At 38.0% G+C, this 13,642-nt stretch overlaps 1 protein-coding gene across 1 annotated transcript; it reads right to left on the bottom strand.

The window, feature by feature from the left end:
• Nucleotides 1-3,647: 3,647 nt before the first annotated feature.
• prrg2 (proline rich Gla (G-carboxyglutamic acid) 2) lies at nucleotides 3,648-12,109 on the bottom strand. The gene is made up of 7 exons (XM_059348079.1): nucleotides 11,883-12,109; nucleotides 11,694-11,790; nucleotides 11,442-11,614; nucleotides 10,790-10,823; nucleotides 9,675-9,807; nucleotides 7,641-7,784; nucleotides 3,648-3,690 (listed from the first exon to the last, which is right to left on the bottom strand). The coding sequence occupies exons 2-7, from the start codon at nucleotides 11,776-11,778 to the stop codon at nucleotides 3,648-3,650; spliced, it is 612 nt and encodes a 203-aa protein (XP_059204062.1). The 5' UTR covers nucleotides 11,779-11,790; nucleotides 11,883-12,109.
• Between the last annotated feature and the right edge of the window lie 1,533 nt (nucleotides 12,110-13,642).

Below are 13,642 nucleotides of genomic sequence, written 5' to 3' on the forward strand. Positions count from 1 at the left end.
AGCGGCAGAGTTACTGGTTCATATGGTTTCTGCTGCAGAGTTACTGGTTCACATGGTCTCAGTGACAGAGTCACCGGTTCACATGGTCTCAGCGACAGAGTCACCGGTTCACATGGTCTCAGCGACAGAGTCACCGGTTCACATGGTCTCAGCGGCAGAGTTACTGGTTCATATGGTTACAGTGGAACCTCACACATTGATTATAATGAATGCGTATGTGCTCCGCCGACGGATCTGCTGCCATTATGCATGCAGTGGAATTTAAGGGTAACAGGATGTAGTCTGGTACTCCCCATCAGGTTATAATTTTGTTGGTGAGTGACTTGGACACCCTCTCTTCTGTAAAGCTCAACCGAATGGGTGTAATAGTCCATAAATACAACAGAGTACACATTTCCTCCGGAACTCTATAGGAAAGAGCCCATAAAATCCCAGGGTCTTTCTGAAGCTGCAATTTCCCTGCTTTTCTTAATTTGTATTATTAGCAGAGCTGAGTTAATTAACACCAATTAACACCTATATACCAAAGCACTGTTTTATAGGTCTTGTATTTTTCCGAAGATATCCTGATATTGAAATCTCATTAAACATTCCAGGAAGGAGTTCTCAGAGACATCCTGGTATGTAGACTTGCTAGATGATTTCATCTGAAGGAGTTCCAAAATGGCACAGCGGATGGCAGCTTCAAAACATGGATCACCTCGTTCCACGACGCTGGACTGCACTATGAGAGGGCACGAATATTTAAGCCTTTCTGGGATCACTATGAGCGCCCTAAGGCGAAAAGCTGGGACAGATCTTTCCGGCAATATAGCGGGACATTTGCAGGACGGCACTATGAAAGAGGCTTCTTTGCCTTCTGTGATATCTGACTTCCATCGCCAACAAAGTGACCGATATTTGTAAGTAAATATCCCAATCCTCGCGTCTTTGCACTGGCTCCCTGTTAATTTTCGTATTGATCTCAAGATTTTGTTGTTTGTTTTTTTAAGCTTTGAATGGACTGACCCCATAGTACATCAAGGACCTCATACAAATCTATACTCCAGCGCTCAAATTGAGGTCCGAGGGCCAGCTCCAGCCCGTGGTGCCTAGAGCAAGACTTAAAACCAGGGGGGACAGGGCTTTCACTGTGGTGAGCCCCAGTCTTTGGAATGCCCTCCCCCTTCATGTCCCAACAGCCCCCACGGTGGAATGCTTTAAGTGTGGTCTTAAGACCCATTTTTATTCCCTGGCTTTTTTTTTTTGGGCCGGTCGATTTGATACCTTTTTTGTGTATGTGCGACCAAAACTCTGGGAGGAGTTGTCGACCGAAAAAACACCACGGAAGAAACATAAGAATAAGAATAAGCCCACAGAATAACAATTAGTGTGCTTTTGCAAGCAAGCACACAAAATAAAAATAGTCCTGTTGAATAGTAGTTAGTGTGCTTTTGCAAGCAAGCACACAAAATTGGGGCCCCAGCACAGAGTGTTTTATTTTCATATTGCTATTATAAGATATCGTTCCAGACATGAGCGGCACTTATACAGTCTATCGTGCAATCTAAACTGACCACATCACATTAAGTTAATCTGATTCCTATACATGTGTTTTGAACTTATTAACCACATGTTAATTGATACATCAGGGTTTGTGAGCTTCAAATCACCTTTATGGGAAGAAATCAACAATTGTATATATTGATTGATAGATTTAATTGCTTTGCCTGCTGTATTTATACAGAACAGATTGAACTGGATACATTAAAAGAGAAAAAAAAAAAAATCTGTAATTCTAAATTTTTTCCGTTTATTTGACATATTTTTCCTGTATTTAAAAAAATTGAAAATAACAATAAAATTATCAAACTATACTGTGAATCATATGTCTGATGTAATATAACATGAACAAGTTGTAACTGAATAACCAAAACATTTAAATTTTTTTGAAGATTTCTTTTTTACATTAAAAAAATACAGTTAAAGGTCTCCAGACTCACAGCGCAGACACATAATACAGACGACCATTCGCGCTCTCATTCACTCCTACGGGCAATGGGAGGAAGCCAAAGGACCTGGAGCAGGCCCGGCCCTAACCAATCTGGCGCCCTAGGCAAGATTTTAGGTGGCACCCCTCTTGCATCGCCAGTGTAGTGTATATACTCACAAGAAACCGAAGAGCTTTGTCTTTGACCTTTTTTTTTTTACTTAAAGAAAGCAAATTCACAATCAGAATAGTTAACAGATACAAAATTATAAATAAATAAATACAAAAAATTAAAAATGAATATATGAAATACAATCATTTTTACATACAGTACATTCATAAATAGCCTACATAAAGTACAAGATCTAACTAAACACACAAAAAACAAATACAAATAAAACGTGTCAACAAGTTGCATAAAACAAAATAGAAATTCCACATGAATAAGGCACTGCACAAAACAAGATATTAAAAAAACAGTAATGACTTTAACAACTATATTACAAAAAGAGATCCTACTGCTGAGGTGGAGGCAACGGGAGGACCACTTGATGCTGCTGCATCACTGGTGGGTTGTGTTGCTGAGGTGGAGGCAGCAGCAGTAGATGTGGTAGATGGCCCAGAGGGGATTCAGAAACTTCAGCAAGGCATCTGAAGAGAGGAGTATGTGAGACCATTGAGTATTACAGTCTAATAATAAAAACATATGATTCCAGGAATAAAATGAAATAATATCATATAATATAAATGAAAAACCAGATATTGAATGATGTTGAATGATATGCAAATGAGATTAGATTCAATTTATTGTCATCATTACAGTGAAATGCTGAATATCAGAATGCAAAGTAGCAGTATAATATATCATATGAGAATGTTATGTTATGGTTATCTTTGACCGAATCACAGCAGTGCTGATATTCAAAACAGCATTCCCTCTCATGTGATATTGCTTTATTAACATTAATGATGTGCACTTTAACAACTAGGCTTACAACTATAATATATAAAGGGGTGGGAAAGTGGGTAAACGTTAGCTAACCAGAAGGCAATAAAAATGTAAAGAAATGTAAACACCTGCTTAAAAGATCTAATAATTACAAATGTCCCAGAGGAATGTAAGGTGGGAGTACTGTAAATACCTACATTTTTATTTTCCATAACAACTTAGCCCCCTCCACACTATTAACTGACGTTAAAACAGTTAACGCTAGCTATTTATTGATTAGCAATTAGCGAATCATGTAGCTTAATGTTAAAAAGCCAGGTTACTATCACATTCTGTAACAGACAAATTATTTAATGTAACGTTACCTCTGTCTTTGTCTCGTTTCTCCTCCTCTTCTTGTCTTTTTTTCTTCTCTGGGCACAGGACAGTTTGGGCCGTTTTCACATCTGTTGATTTTTAGATGTGGTGACGTCCAAAAACAATCATGGAGGGCACGTGCTAATGAGCATGTAGGGAAGGGGGGGGGGGGGGGGCCAAGTTTGTAACATTACAAACATATTATATTATTTCTATTAAATAAGATTTGCTTTGCATTTAAATTAACGTAGGATTATTTTTGTATTGAGAAATAATAGTACCAACTAGTTATAAAAAAATAGTGAAAGTTACACTTTTTTTTCCTTTCTCATTTGTGGCGCTGGCGTGGCGCCCCCCGGATGGACGGCGCCCTTAGCATTTGCCTATACGGCCTATGCCACGGGCCGGCTCTGACCTGGAGAGAACCCACACTGACACAGGGAGAACATGCAAACACAATCGCAAGCCGGATTTGAACTGTGACCCTCTAACTACTACATCACCACGTAGCCCCAAATGTATCATCATTCCACAAATATTTATCTTTATTTAAAGGATGAAATAGATGCAGATGAACAGTGTTGCCACAGCATCGGTCACTCCCTCCAATCATCTGACTTTAAGGGTCAAACACCATTTGTCAGCACATACCACACACACTTGAGATCTGATCCCAGGTGGCATTTTACCGAACTTTGATTAGCCGCCTGCCCAGTCAGAAGCGTGACTTTGCACTTATTTCGATCTCGCCAACATCGCATTGTAGTTTCAATCATTTCGGTGGTATGCCATTCTTATTTTGCCTTGTTTCAGGTGTCTTCACTTCTGGCCCCCATGAGTTTTCCCACTTCTGTGGCGGCCCCTGATTGTCTCCACCTTTTCCCAATGCCTGAAATGCTGCCCTTTTGTTTATTGAAGTTACAGCCCACATTTCTCATCATACCGCCAGCTGGACAGTTTGTTAAGTTTGTTGTTTTTTGTTCCAAAGTTTTTTTTTGTTCCAAAGTACTTTTACTCTTTAAAAGTTACTCGTGATGTTAGTTAACTTGAAGAGTGGGGGTCCAACGGCCCCTTGGCCCCCCTGCTTTAGGCGCCCATGTAAATGCATTTGATATTATTTAAAATTAACAGGTGTTCTTTCATACATTTAATAGGTGAATTATTTCTTCATTAAACATCAAACATCAAAAACTGTACATAAGATCCCATATGAAATTAAAGTAACAATTCTTATAATGGAACATTACTGTACTGTTATGAGATGGTTATTTTCCATTATTAACAGTATTTTTTGACGGCCTAATTGCCGGAATATTACCTGAAGAACAATCAGGCACAAGTGCAAGTGAGAGCATTTTATCAGATTCCTAACTAAAATTTATACACACACTCAACCCAACAGAAAAATAGACTTTTGATTAACATTGGAATTGTAGGAGTTATCGTTCATCTGCATCTGCAGCCCCTGGACCACATTTCACTGCTTATAAATACAGTATAAAAAAAAACATGCAATATCCAAAGGTTCACTGAAACCACCAGTACCCATCAACCACAATGAAGAGTCTCTGCCTTCTCATTCGTTGTCTGCAGGATCTGCAGGTTCTGATGGAGCACCCCTGTGGTCAAAGAGAGGAAAAATCTTTGTGAGCGTTCTTATATACACAGCAGCATAATCCATTAAGTCCAACTATGGGGAAATTGTTGCAGCAGAAGTATTTGTAAATGTGTATGGTGAGCAGTGGTGGAAGAATTAATACAACATTGTGAAATTACACTACTACAAGTAAAAGTCCTGCATTCAAAACGTACTGAAGTAAAAGTTTTTAAAAAAGTATCAGCATCAAAATGTACTTAAAGTATCAAAAGTAAAAGTACTCTTTATGCAGAATGGACCCACTCAGATTGTTTTATATATTCTAAATATATTACATTATTTGTATTAATGTTTTTATGTAAGCAGTGTATCAATTTTGTAAAGACAGGGCTCATTTAATTACTTAATATACTCTTACAAGATTTAATTAAAAAAAAAAAGTCTAATCTCTTTAAATTGATCATATATTTTATGTTAAATCTCGACCTGTAAGGTGGCTAAAGCTGGCAGCTAAATGTAGTGGAGTAAAAAGTACAATATTTGGCTACTTGAGTAAATGTACTTAGATACTTTCCACCACTGATGGTGAGTTGTGTAACTGTATCGCAATCTGTGTGTGTGTGTGTGTGTGTGTGTGTGTGTGTGTGTGTGTGTGTGTGTGTGTGTAATCAGATTTGTTAATCTGTTAAATAATCTCTAAGTGTGTATACTGAGATTTGAGAGTACTTAAAGGAATATGCAAATGTGTATGTAATTTGATTTGTAAATATTTTTTTAAATCACCATGAGGCTTTGGCATTCATTTTCATTCAATTTTATCATTATTACTCAAAATCAAAAATTTGCCTCAGAGGAAAGCATAAGGAAATAGAAGAAACCTCAGAGAGAGCAACTGAGGAGGGATCTCTACCAGGACTGAGAGACATTCAATAGTTGTCGCTTTCTAAATGGTTTAACCCATTAAATTGAATCATTTTAAAGCTGCTGGCTAAGCTAATGAGTGTAAATATAGTAAGATTTATATTCATGCCAGCAGTAATGACACCCAATTACACCAATAAGAGGTCACCTAACTTAATTTTGAGTCAGAGTCTGAAGCCATAGGTTTGTAGTTTTGTGTAGTCAAAGGTAAACAGAAGAGGGGTTATACACAATAATCAAATAAAATTTAAAGCAATTCTATATAAATATACACTATATCCAGTGCTAGAGTAAAAATAATAACGGAGAAATTACTGCAACGTTAGGCATCAGTACTACTTGACTCTAAATTTTCCTGCATGGCAATACAAATCAAGATCTACTTTACACAACTAAGAGTAGGATATACTGTATGTCAGCTATCTTGGCTAACTAACAAGAGGTGTGGGGATCTTTTCTAGAAAGGAGAAAAAAACTGGTATGAAGATTCAAAGCAGCTCTCTGACCTCTTATCTCAAGATATATGAATATAAATGGGCTCTATGGCTACCACAAGTCTCCTCTTTACATACATTATGCTTTATGTTGATAACATGCAGTTTAAAGCAAAAACACATTTTTCTCATGCATTTAAATGTAATATTTTCGCCTATTGTATTTGAGCCCAATTCTATTCAAGTGTGATGGATGTTTTTTCCTATTTCATTGCACTGAGAGCATTTCTTGAAACATGACCTCACTGTATAAAAGGACCTGTTGCGTCATGAAACTTTACAACCCAAAACTAGAGGCCTAAGGCATTCAGAGGATGGATGGCATTCCCACGTTCATTGAGCAATTTCCACATGGATTTGTCTGTGGTGTTCTTCAAGGTATTGGTGTTTTGATTTGCTATTTTGGATGGGTTTTGACTATCTTTATTGATTCTCGAGTAATAAAAATTGACAAAATTTAGGACAAATGTGTGTAACAAATATTTAAAAATAAAAATTGCAGCAACAACTTATTGGACATAATTGAGCATGGAAATTGAGTTCATATGTGCTTATCATAATGCTCTAATCCCGTACATACGTTTTTTACCATTTCAATTCATTGATTAAACCATATAGTGAACCATGGTGTTAACCAAACCCCAGAGTACTGAGACAACCTTCCCCACCTGACTTCGTAATGTCCAAGTGTGTCTAACACAGTGGTGGAAAAAGTATTCAGATTTAGTACTTAAGTATGAGATCACTGTGAAATTACTCCACTACAAGTAAAAGTCCTGCGTTCAAAACTTACTGAAGTAAAAATTCAAAAGTATCAGCATCAAAATTTACTTAAAGTATCAAAAGTAAAGTACTTGTTATGCAGAAATGGCACCACTCAGATTGTTTTATATATTCTAAATATATTATTAGATTATTTGTATTGATGCATTTATGTAAGCAGCATTTTAATTTCCTCAAGATAGGACTCATTTTTACTACTTAATATACTGTTATGACGTTTCGTTTTTTTAAAAACAACAACATCTAATCACTTGAAATGTATCATGATTTTCATGTGAAGCGTAACTAAAGCTGTCAGCTAAATGTAGTGGAGTAAAAAATACAATATTTGCCCTAAGATGTAGTGAAATATAAGTATAAAGTTACATAAAATGTAAATACTCAAGTTAAGTACAAGTACCTCAAAATTGTAGTTACGTACAGTACTTAAGTAAATAAACTTAGTTACATTCCACCACTGGTCTGCCATTTCATTAATTTCATTTATTTAATTGTTATAAAATGTATATTTTAATATACCACTATAGACATTAGCCTGGATCAATGTAATGTCCATTAGCAGCCACTTACCCTGAATAAGGTGGTGGGGGGGCATCGTGTTGCCCACTGCGGATCAGAGCCTCATTATAGCTGGGTAGGGCTGGGGCTGGGATCCCTGCCAGGGGCACCATTTCTGCGGCTGGACGCCCATCTGCTGCCAGCCTCACTGGGACTCTGGACGAGAACACCACATAGAAACTAAACTCAGTACAATTCAACAAATCCGTTTAGTTGCAAGTGTTATATTTGAATAATTATAAAAAGGCAGATAGCCAATGTTTTTTTCTTCAATGTAGCTTTCGTCTTTCCCACAGACAGACCTGACACAGTGCTGTTTGGTTTGTATTCTCACAGTATGTTATCATGTTAAGGCTTTGCAGCTCATAGATACGCGCCTGTAAGAACAACACACACACTTTGTGTATCACAATCATCTAACGAGACTTGGACAGTTGTTGGTCTTTCCACGTCATTGGTAACTGGCCAATAGAACTCGGTTGCGTGAAAATCCAACTTCTGTAGAGGATGAAAATGTGAATAATTACAGAGATCAGGGTTCATTCTGACTGGGATCCTGCAGAGTGATGTCAGTCTGAGTCCAGCGCTGCATAACGTCTTTTTTCTACGGTTGTGTTTATTCTTGGGCTTCCAATCTACAAACCTGAAACCTTTACACAACTATTCAAGTCTAAAGTGTGCAACATAAATTTAATTGCAACTATTTAGCCTGCTGTCCCTGCGACCTGGCCCCGGATAAGCAGCTGAAAATGGATGGATGGAAATATGTGTAATTTCCTACATATTTTGATTTCTGTTATGTACAAGCAGAATTTTTTTGTCAAATGGTTAGAGAAAAGGTCAGGGTCAGACATCAGGATTCATGAGGCTCTGAAAGGACTATAGACCATACCAGCAAGCCAACATTACTCGGTCAGGTCACTGTTGGTCAGTGGTGGAAAAAGTATTCAGATCCCTTACTTAAGTAAAAGTACTAATACTGCACTGTGAAATGACTCCACTACCATTAAAAGCCCTGCATTCAAAACTTACTGAGTTAAAAGTACAAAAGTATCAGAATCAAAATGTACTTTGATGTACAAAGCATCAAAAGTAAAAGTACTCGTTATCCATTATAAGAGATGCACTGTCAAGATGTTCCATCTTGAAATACCCGGATCATCCGGTACACAAAACCTTTATGGACCAAAAAACAGCAGTGGACGGCTCCTCTCTCTCCGTTGCAGGACGGAGAGATACAAAAGATCTTTCGCTCCTACAGACATCAAGCTGTCTCATTCTTCCAGAGTTACCAGACTGACTGAATTTCCCCTCAGGGATGAATAAAGTAATTTTGATTTGATTTGATTTGAATGGACCCACTCAGATTGTTTTATATATTACAAATATGTTAGATAGGATTAATTTTAACAACTAACTATTCTGTTATGAGGTTTAAAAAGAAAAAAAAAAGTCTATTTACTTTAAATTGATCATGTTTTTCATGTTAAATCTCAACCTGTAAAGTAACTAAAGCTGTCAGCTAAATGTAGTGAAGTAAAAAGTTCAATATTTGCCACAAAATGTAGTGGAGTAGAAGTATAAAGTTACAAATGTGGAAATACTCAAGGTAAGTACAAGTACCTTAAATTGTACTTAAGTACAATACTTGAATAAATGTACTTTGTTACATTCAACCACTGCTGTTGGTTGTGCATCGTCGTTTTAATGAGTTTTCATTAAAAAGGTTATAGTGTGATAGGAAATTATTATTGTTTGCTGTCTTTACAAGGTCTTACAAGGAATAACTAGGTCATTTCTTTTCATTTCTTTTCATGGAGTTTTTCTCTTAAGGATAATTGCTTTGGCGTCTTGTCCACTGACTATTGTCTTAGTTATCTTAAAGATACTGCCAAAGCTTTCATGGGCCTCTGTAGGACAAGTAACCTTCATCTAACACATTGTTACAAGCCCTTGATGGGAGGCTTGATGGACCAAACTTGCCATTGTATTCTATATCTCAGCAAAAAACAATTCTCTGTAAATGTTCACATTATGAGAACTTACTGGCCTGACCTGCGTCCACCTTTGTTCTTGTTCTTGTAGCAGTAGATTCCCAGCACAGTGGCGATAACAGCAGTCACTAGGATAGCCATGATCCCTGCCACCAGCCCGGACACGTCCACTTTGGGTGCATGTTCTTCAAAGACAAATATCAATATTGTCAAACCTTTGCTTCTTAAACAGTTTTCTTATGAGTCAGTCATCTAGTCGATAATTAGTCACTACAGCAATGATTATTAGCATTTGCTTATGAACTATACCCTACTTGGAAAGGACCACACATATTGTTCTATTAATATCCCTTTTTTAAATTCTATTTCTCTTACTTCTGTCTCCTCCGGCATCAGACAGATAGCAAAGTAAGATTTTTATTGTGCAAGAAAACGTGTTTCTATTGTGTATATGACAATAAACTTTGAATTGAATTTAATTGAACTATATTTAATTTTATTTTATTTTATTTAATTTAGGTCATCTTAATGCCCAGATTGTGTTGTATTCAATAGCACCCCCAAATAGAAAATTAAATGGAATTGAATTGAATTGAATTGAACTATATTGAATTGAATTTGAATTGAATTGAGGTAATCTGAATGCCCAGATTGTGTTGTATTCAATAGCACCCCCAAATAGAAAATTACAGAATGTCCTCTGTTGACATTCAAGGGGGCATTCAGAGATTTGGAGCTGTAGGCTGTAGAAAAAAGTCAAAGTCAGCTTGATTGTCAATTCTTCACATGTACCAGACATGCAAGGATTCTAAATTACGTTTCTAGCTATCCCCACGGTGAAGACAAGACAAGAAAGAAACACTAAAGTAAGCAGTAAAGTGCACAGGCACAACAAATAAAGACAAACATATCTTAACAGTAAAATTGACAATAAATGAAGTGCACAGTAGATGAAGACATTTAAAAATAAACAATAAGAGAATAAGAGTCCACAGTGTAAATGTAAGAAGTAGCAGCAAAGTTATGTATAAGTTAGAAGTTGTAATAGTGCAAGACAGTCAGTATTAGCAGCAGAGTTTTCTGTTTAACACAAAATTCTGCTAAATGAGCCCAATGTGAGGCCTGTAGTCTACAATAATGGACCATTTTCATCTTTTAAAGCATTACCTTGACTGTTGACATAGTCGGTCCAAAAAGCAGCCTAAAAATGGAAGCAAAAGACAATTTAGTGAAGGAGCTTCATAAAATTAGAATTAAAATGAACATCTACCAGGACAATAAGCAGCCACCAGAACATTTCAGCCAATGTAAACATGCCCTAAGTGTTTGTTTGGTTTTCAAAAAAATGTTATCTATAGCATGTTTAGGTAAAAATTCTAGGAAAACCCTCAAAAACTGCAAATAACCCTTCTCAGAGACTTTAAAAGAGGCTTTAAAAATGTTACTTTATTGATTTCATGACCTGTGTGCATTATGAGGAGAACTTGGAAAACTAATGAGTGAAAATATTTCTGATAAGATCATTTACATTTTTTTTATTGTATTTTAATAACTGTACAGCACTTTGGTCAACTAAGGTTGTTTTTAAATGTGCTCTATAAGTAAACCTTGACTTGACTTGACTAATATATTTTGGATATTGTCCAAATATTTTTTTGTAAAATCAAAATCTTTTTTTTTCCCTTATCTCAAGAATAACGTCACCAACCGCAGCAACATTGTCAGGTCTCTCAATTTCCATTTAGTTACAATAAATAAAAGGCTGTATTGTATATCAAAGTGAGTTAGCAGTAGTGTCAGTCACTCGCAGCAGCATTACCGTCTGAGCATCGTCCTCAAACACCTCTCTGGCCTCCTCATAGCTGCACATCTCTTCCTTACATTCCCTCTCCAGATTGTCGCGCACCACCACCTCAAAGTCCCAGCTGTTATAGAGCAGTGAGCGGGATAGGAAGGAGTTCGCTGACTGCTCGTCCACCAACACTGGATCTCCTGCAGGTCACATGTCTTGTACACTCATAGAATATACATATGAACTGACCATCTTTAAGTGAGAAGAGGTGTGGTTTACCTGGACCATGTCTGTAAATGACTGAGCAGTAGGCCAGCTGCAACAGAAACAGCACGGGAATCCACACAGCTGACAAGGCTGCCATCGAAGCAAAAAGCTAAACAGAAAAAGAACAAGCCTCTATGGAAATGAATCCGACACTTGTGGCCAGAGGCCTGAGTAAGTACAGGATAAGCTTCTGACACTCACCTGTCAAACGCTGTTACCTCCTGCTTGGTCTGGCTTAGTCTGTCAAAGCTTTCCAGAAGAAAAACTGCACTTATTCTTGTAGATTATCAAAAACATGGAGCCCCCAATTTTTACTTCAAACTAAACTGCTCTATGCTGAGTTTTGTGTTCCAAACTGTCAGGCCACAAAAGGTAGTGCTGTTTTCCCAAAAGCAATGGCAGATCATAAACCTGTTTAACAGCATACCTGCTGGAGGGAGGGACCTCCACAAACCTGTCTGTCTGCTTGCCTATCTCACTACTGCTCACTACACACTGAGACACAGACAGAGAGAGAGAGAGAGAGAGGGAGGCATTGTGTATTCAAATTGTTTTCCAAGAGATATTAGGCATGTTTCCACTGAGTACATTCTCACAAGGGTTTTGGCTCCGCCCACTAGTTAGTTCCCTTCGGCCTCTGTTCCCATACAGGTACTTTTGTAGCGGCTAACCAACGGAGTTCTAATGTGACAACAGACCGACGCACCAAGCAGCGTTGCCAACTTAGCGACTGTTGCTATAATTAGCGACTATTAAGACCCCTCTAGTGACTCTTTTTAAAAAAAAAACAAGCAACAAATCTAGCAACTTTTTCTGGTGTTATTGGAGACTTTTGGAGACTCGTTCCTACTCTCCTTAACGAATAGCAGGCACCGTCCCAAAGCAATCACAAGCGGCCCAGGCCTCCCAAAGCAGTTTCTCCCAGCTGCAGTCAGCAGAATAGAAGATGTTAACCCCTCAGCGCCCAGTTTGAACCAGTCTGCAAATGAATCACGCATCCGCGAAATTGCCGCTCAGTAGCAGCTTAGAAAGTACCTAACTGAGGCAGGTACTTTCTGAGCCGCTAACCAGTGAAGTTGGGCGGATCGTCTCTCCCAAGCTACACCCATAGCGGCTCACTAGGGTGAAAAGTACCTAATGGAAACACGTCTATTGACTAATTTTCAAGCTTGCAACTGAGTTCACACAATGAAGCTTGGACCAGAGATGAACATGTCTTGCAATCTTCATTATGTTGCTCATCTTTGTCATCATAGTCCATCTTGCAGTCATTCAAATTTTACTCAATCATGTTTTAAAGCAAGTACTCTCCGCCAGTACTTTAACTCAGGTATTCAAAGATACGTTTACTTATTGATGTCAACCTATTGCTGTGTTGTTGCCACAATGTTCGATTTTTTTTTTTAATTAACACCCCCAATAAAACAGCATGGCAGTGTTTCGGACTAGGGACAGGGTTTATTCATACTTCACCGTCTCCACTGCAGCCTCTCTGCTCTGTTGTTCACTGAGTCAGGGATCAAAGAACTGGTTATGTCATACAGAGTTTTGGCACCCATCCCTACCTGTCACACTTTAGAAAAGACAAGAAAAATCATTAGTTGCTTCCAAGCCATGCTTCCAAGTAACACGTTGTTATGGTAAGCTTCAGTTTCCCAGTGTTCTGTCTGTCTTTCCCTGTTTGTGTGTTTTTGTGTTTGTATGTATGGGTGGAGGCGTGGCCTCCTTCCCGCTCTCTGGTTCATGCTCCACTCAGTTGTGATAAGCATCAACTCCTCTCTGCTGACTCACCTGCCTCTCACCCCTGATCTTCACTAACTCTTTGCAAGATTGTTGTACCAACTATAATGGTAGATACTCAGCTGCTTTGTCAGCATTTTTTTTAAAACTCCTCATGTTGCCTAACTGCTAATACCCCTTTCCTTGTTGTACTCAGGATCACCTTCCATCTCCTGCCTGTC

This window comes from Centropristis striata, chromosome 13 (assembly GCF_030273125.1).
Source record: "Centropristis striata isolate RG_2023a ecotype Rhode Island chromosome 13, C.striata_1.0, whole genome shotgun sequence".
NCBI lineage: Eukaryota > Metazoa > Chordata > Actinopteri > Perciformes > Serranidae > Centropristis > Centropristis striata.

What these genes read in the sequence shown, in the direction of transcription:
- prrg2 (XM_059348079.1), bottom strand. Translation starts at nt 11,778, where the DNA reads ATGGCAGCCTTGTCAGCTGTGTGGATTCCCGTGCTGTTTCTGTTGCAG. An exon ending in CATTTACAGACATGGTCCAG is followed by an intron (nt 11,615 to 11,693) that starts GTAAACCACACC and finishes TGTGACCTGCAG; the next exon opens with GAGATCCAGTGTTGGTGGAC. An exon ending in TTGAGGACGATGCTCAGACG is followed by an intron (nt 10,824 to 11,441) that starts GTAATGCTGCTG and finishes TTCCATTTTTAG; the next exon opens with GCTGCTTTTTGGACCGACTA.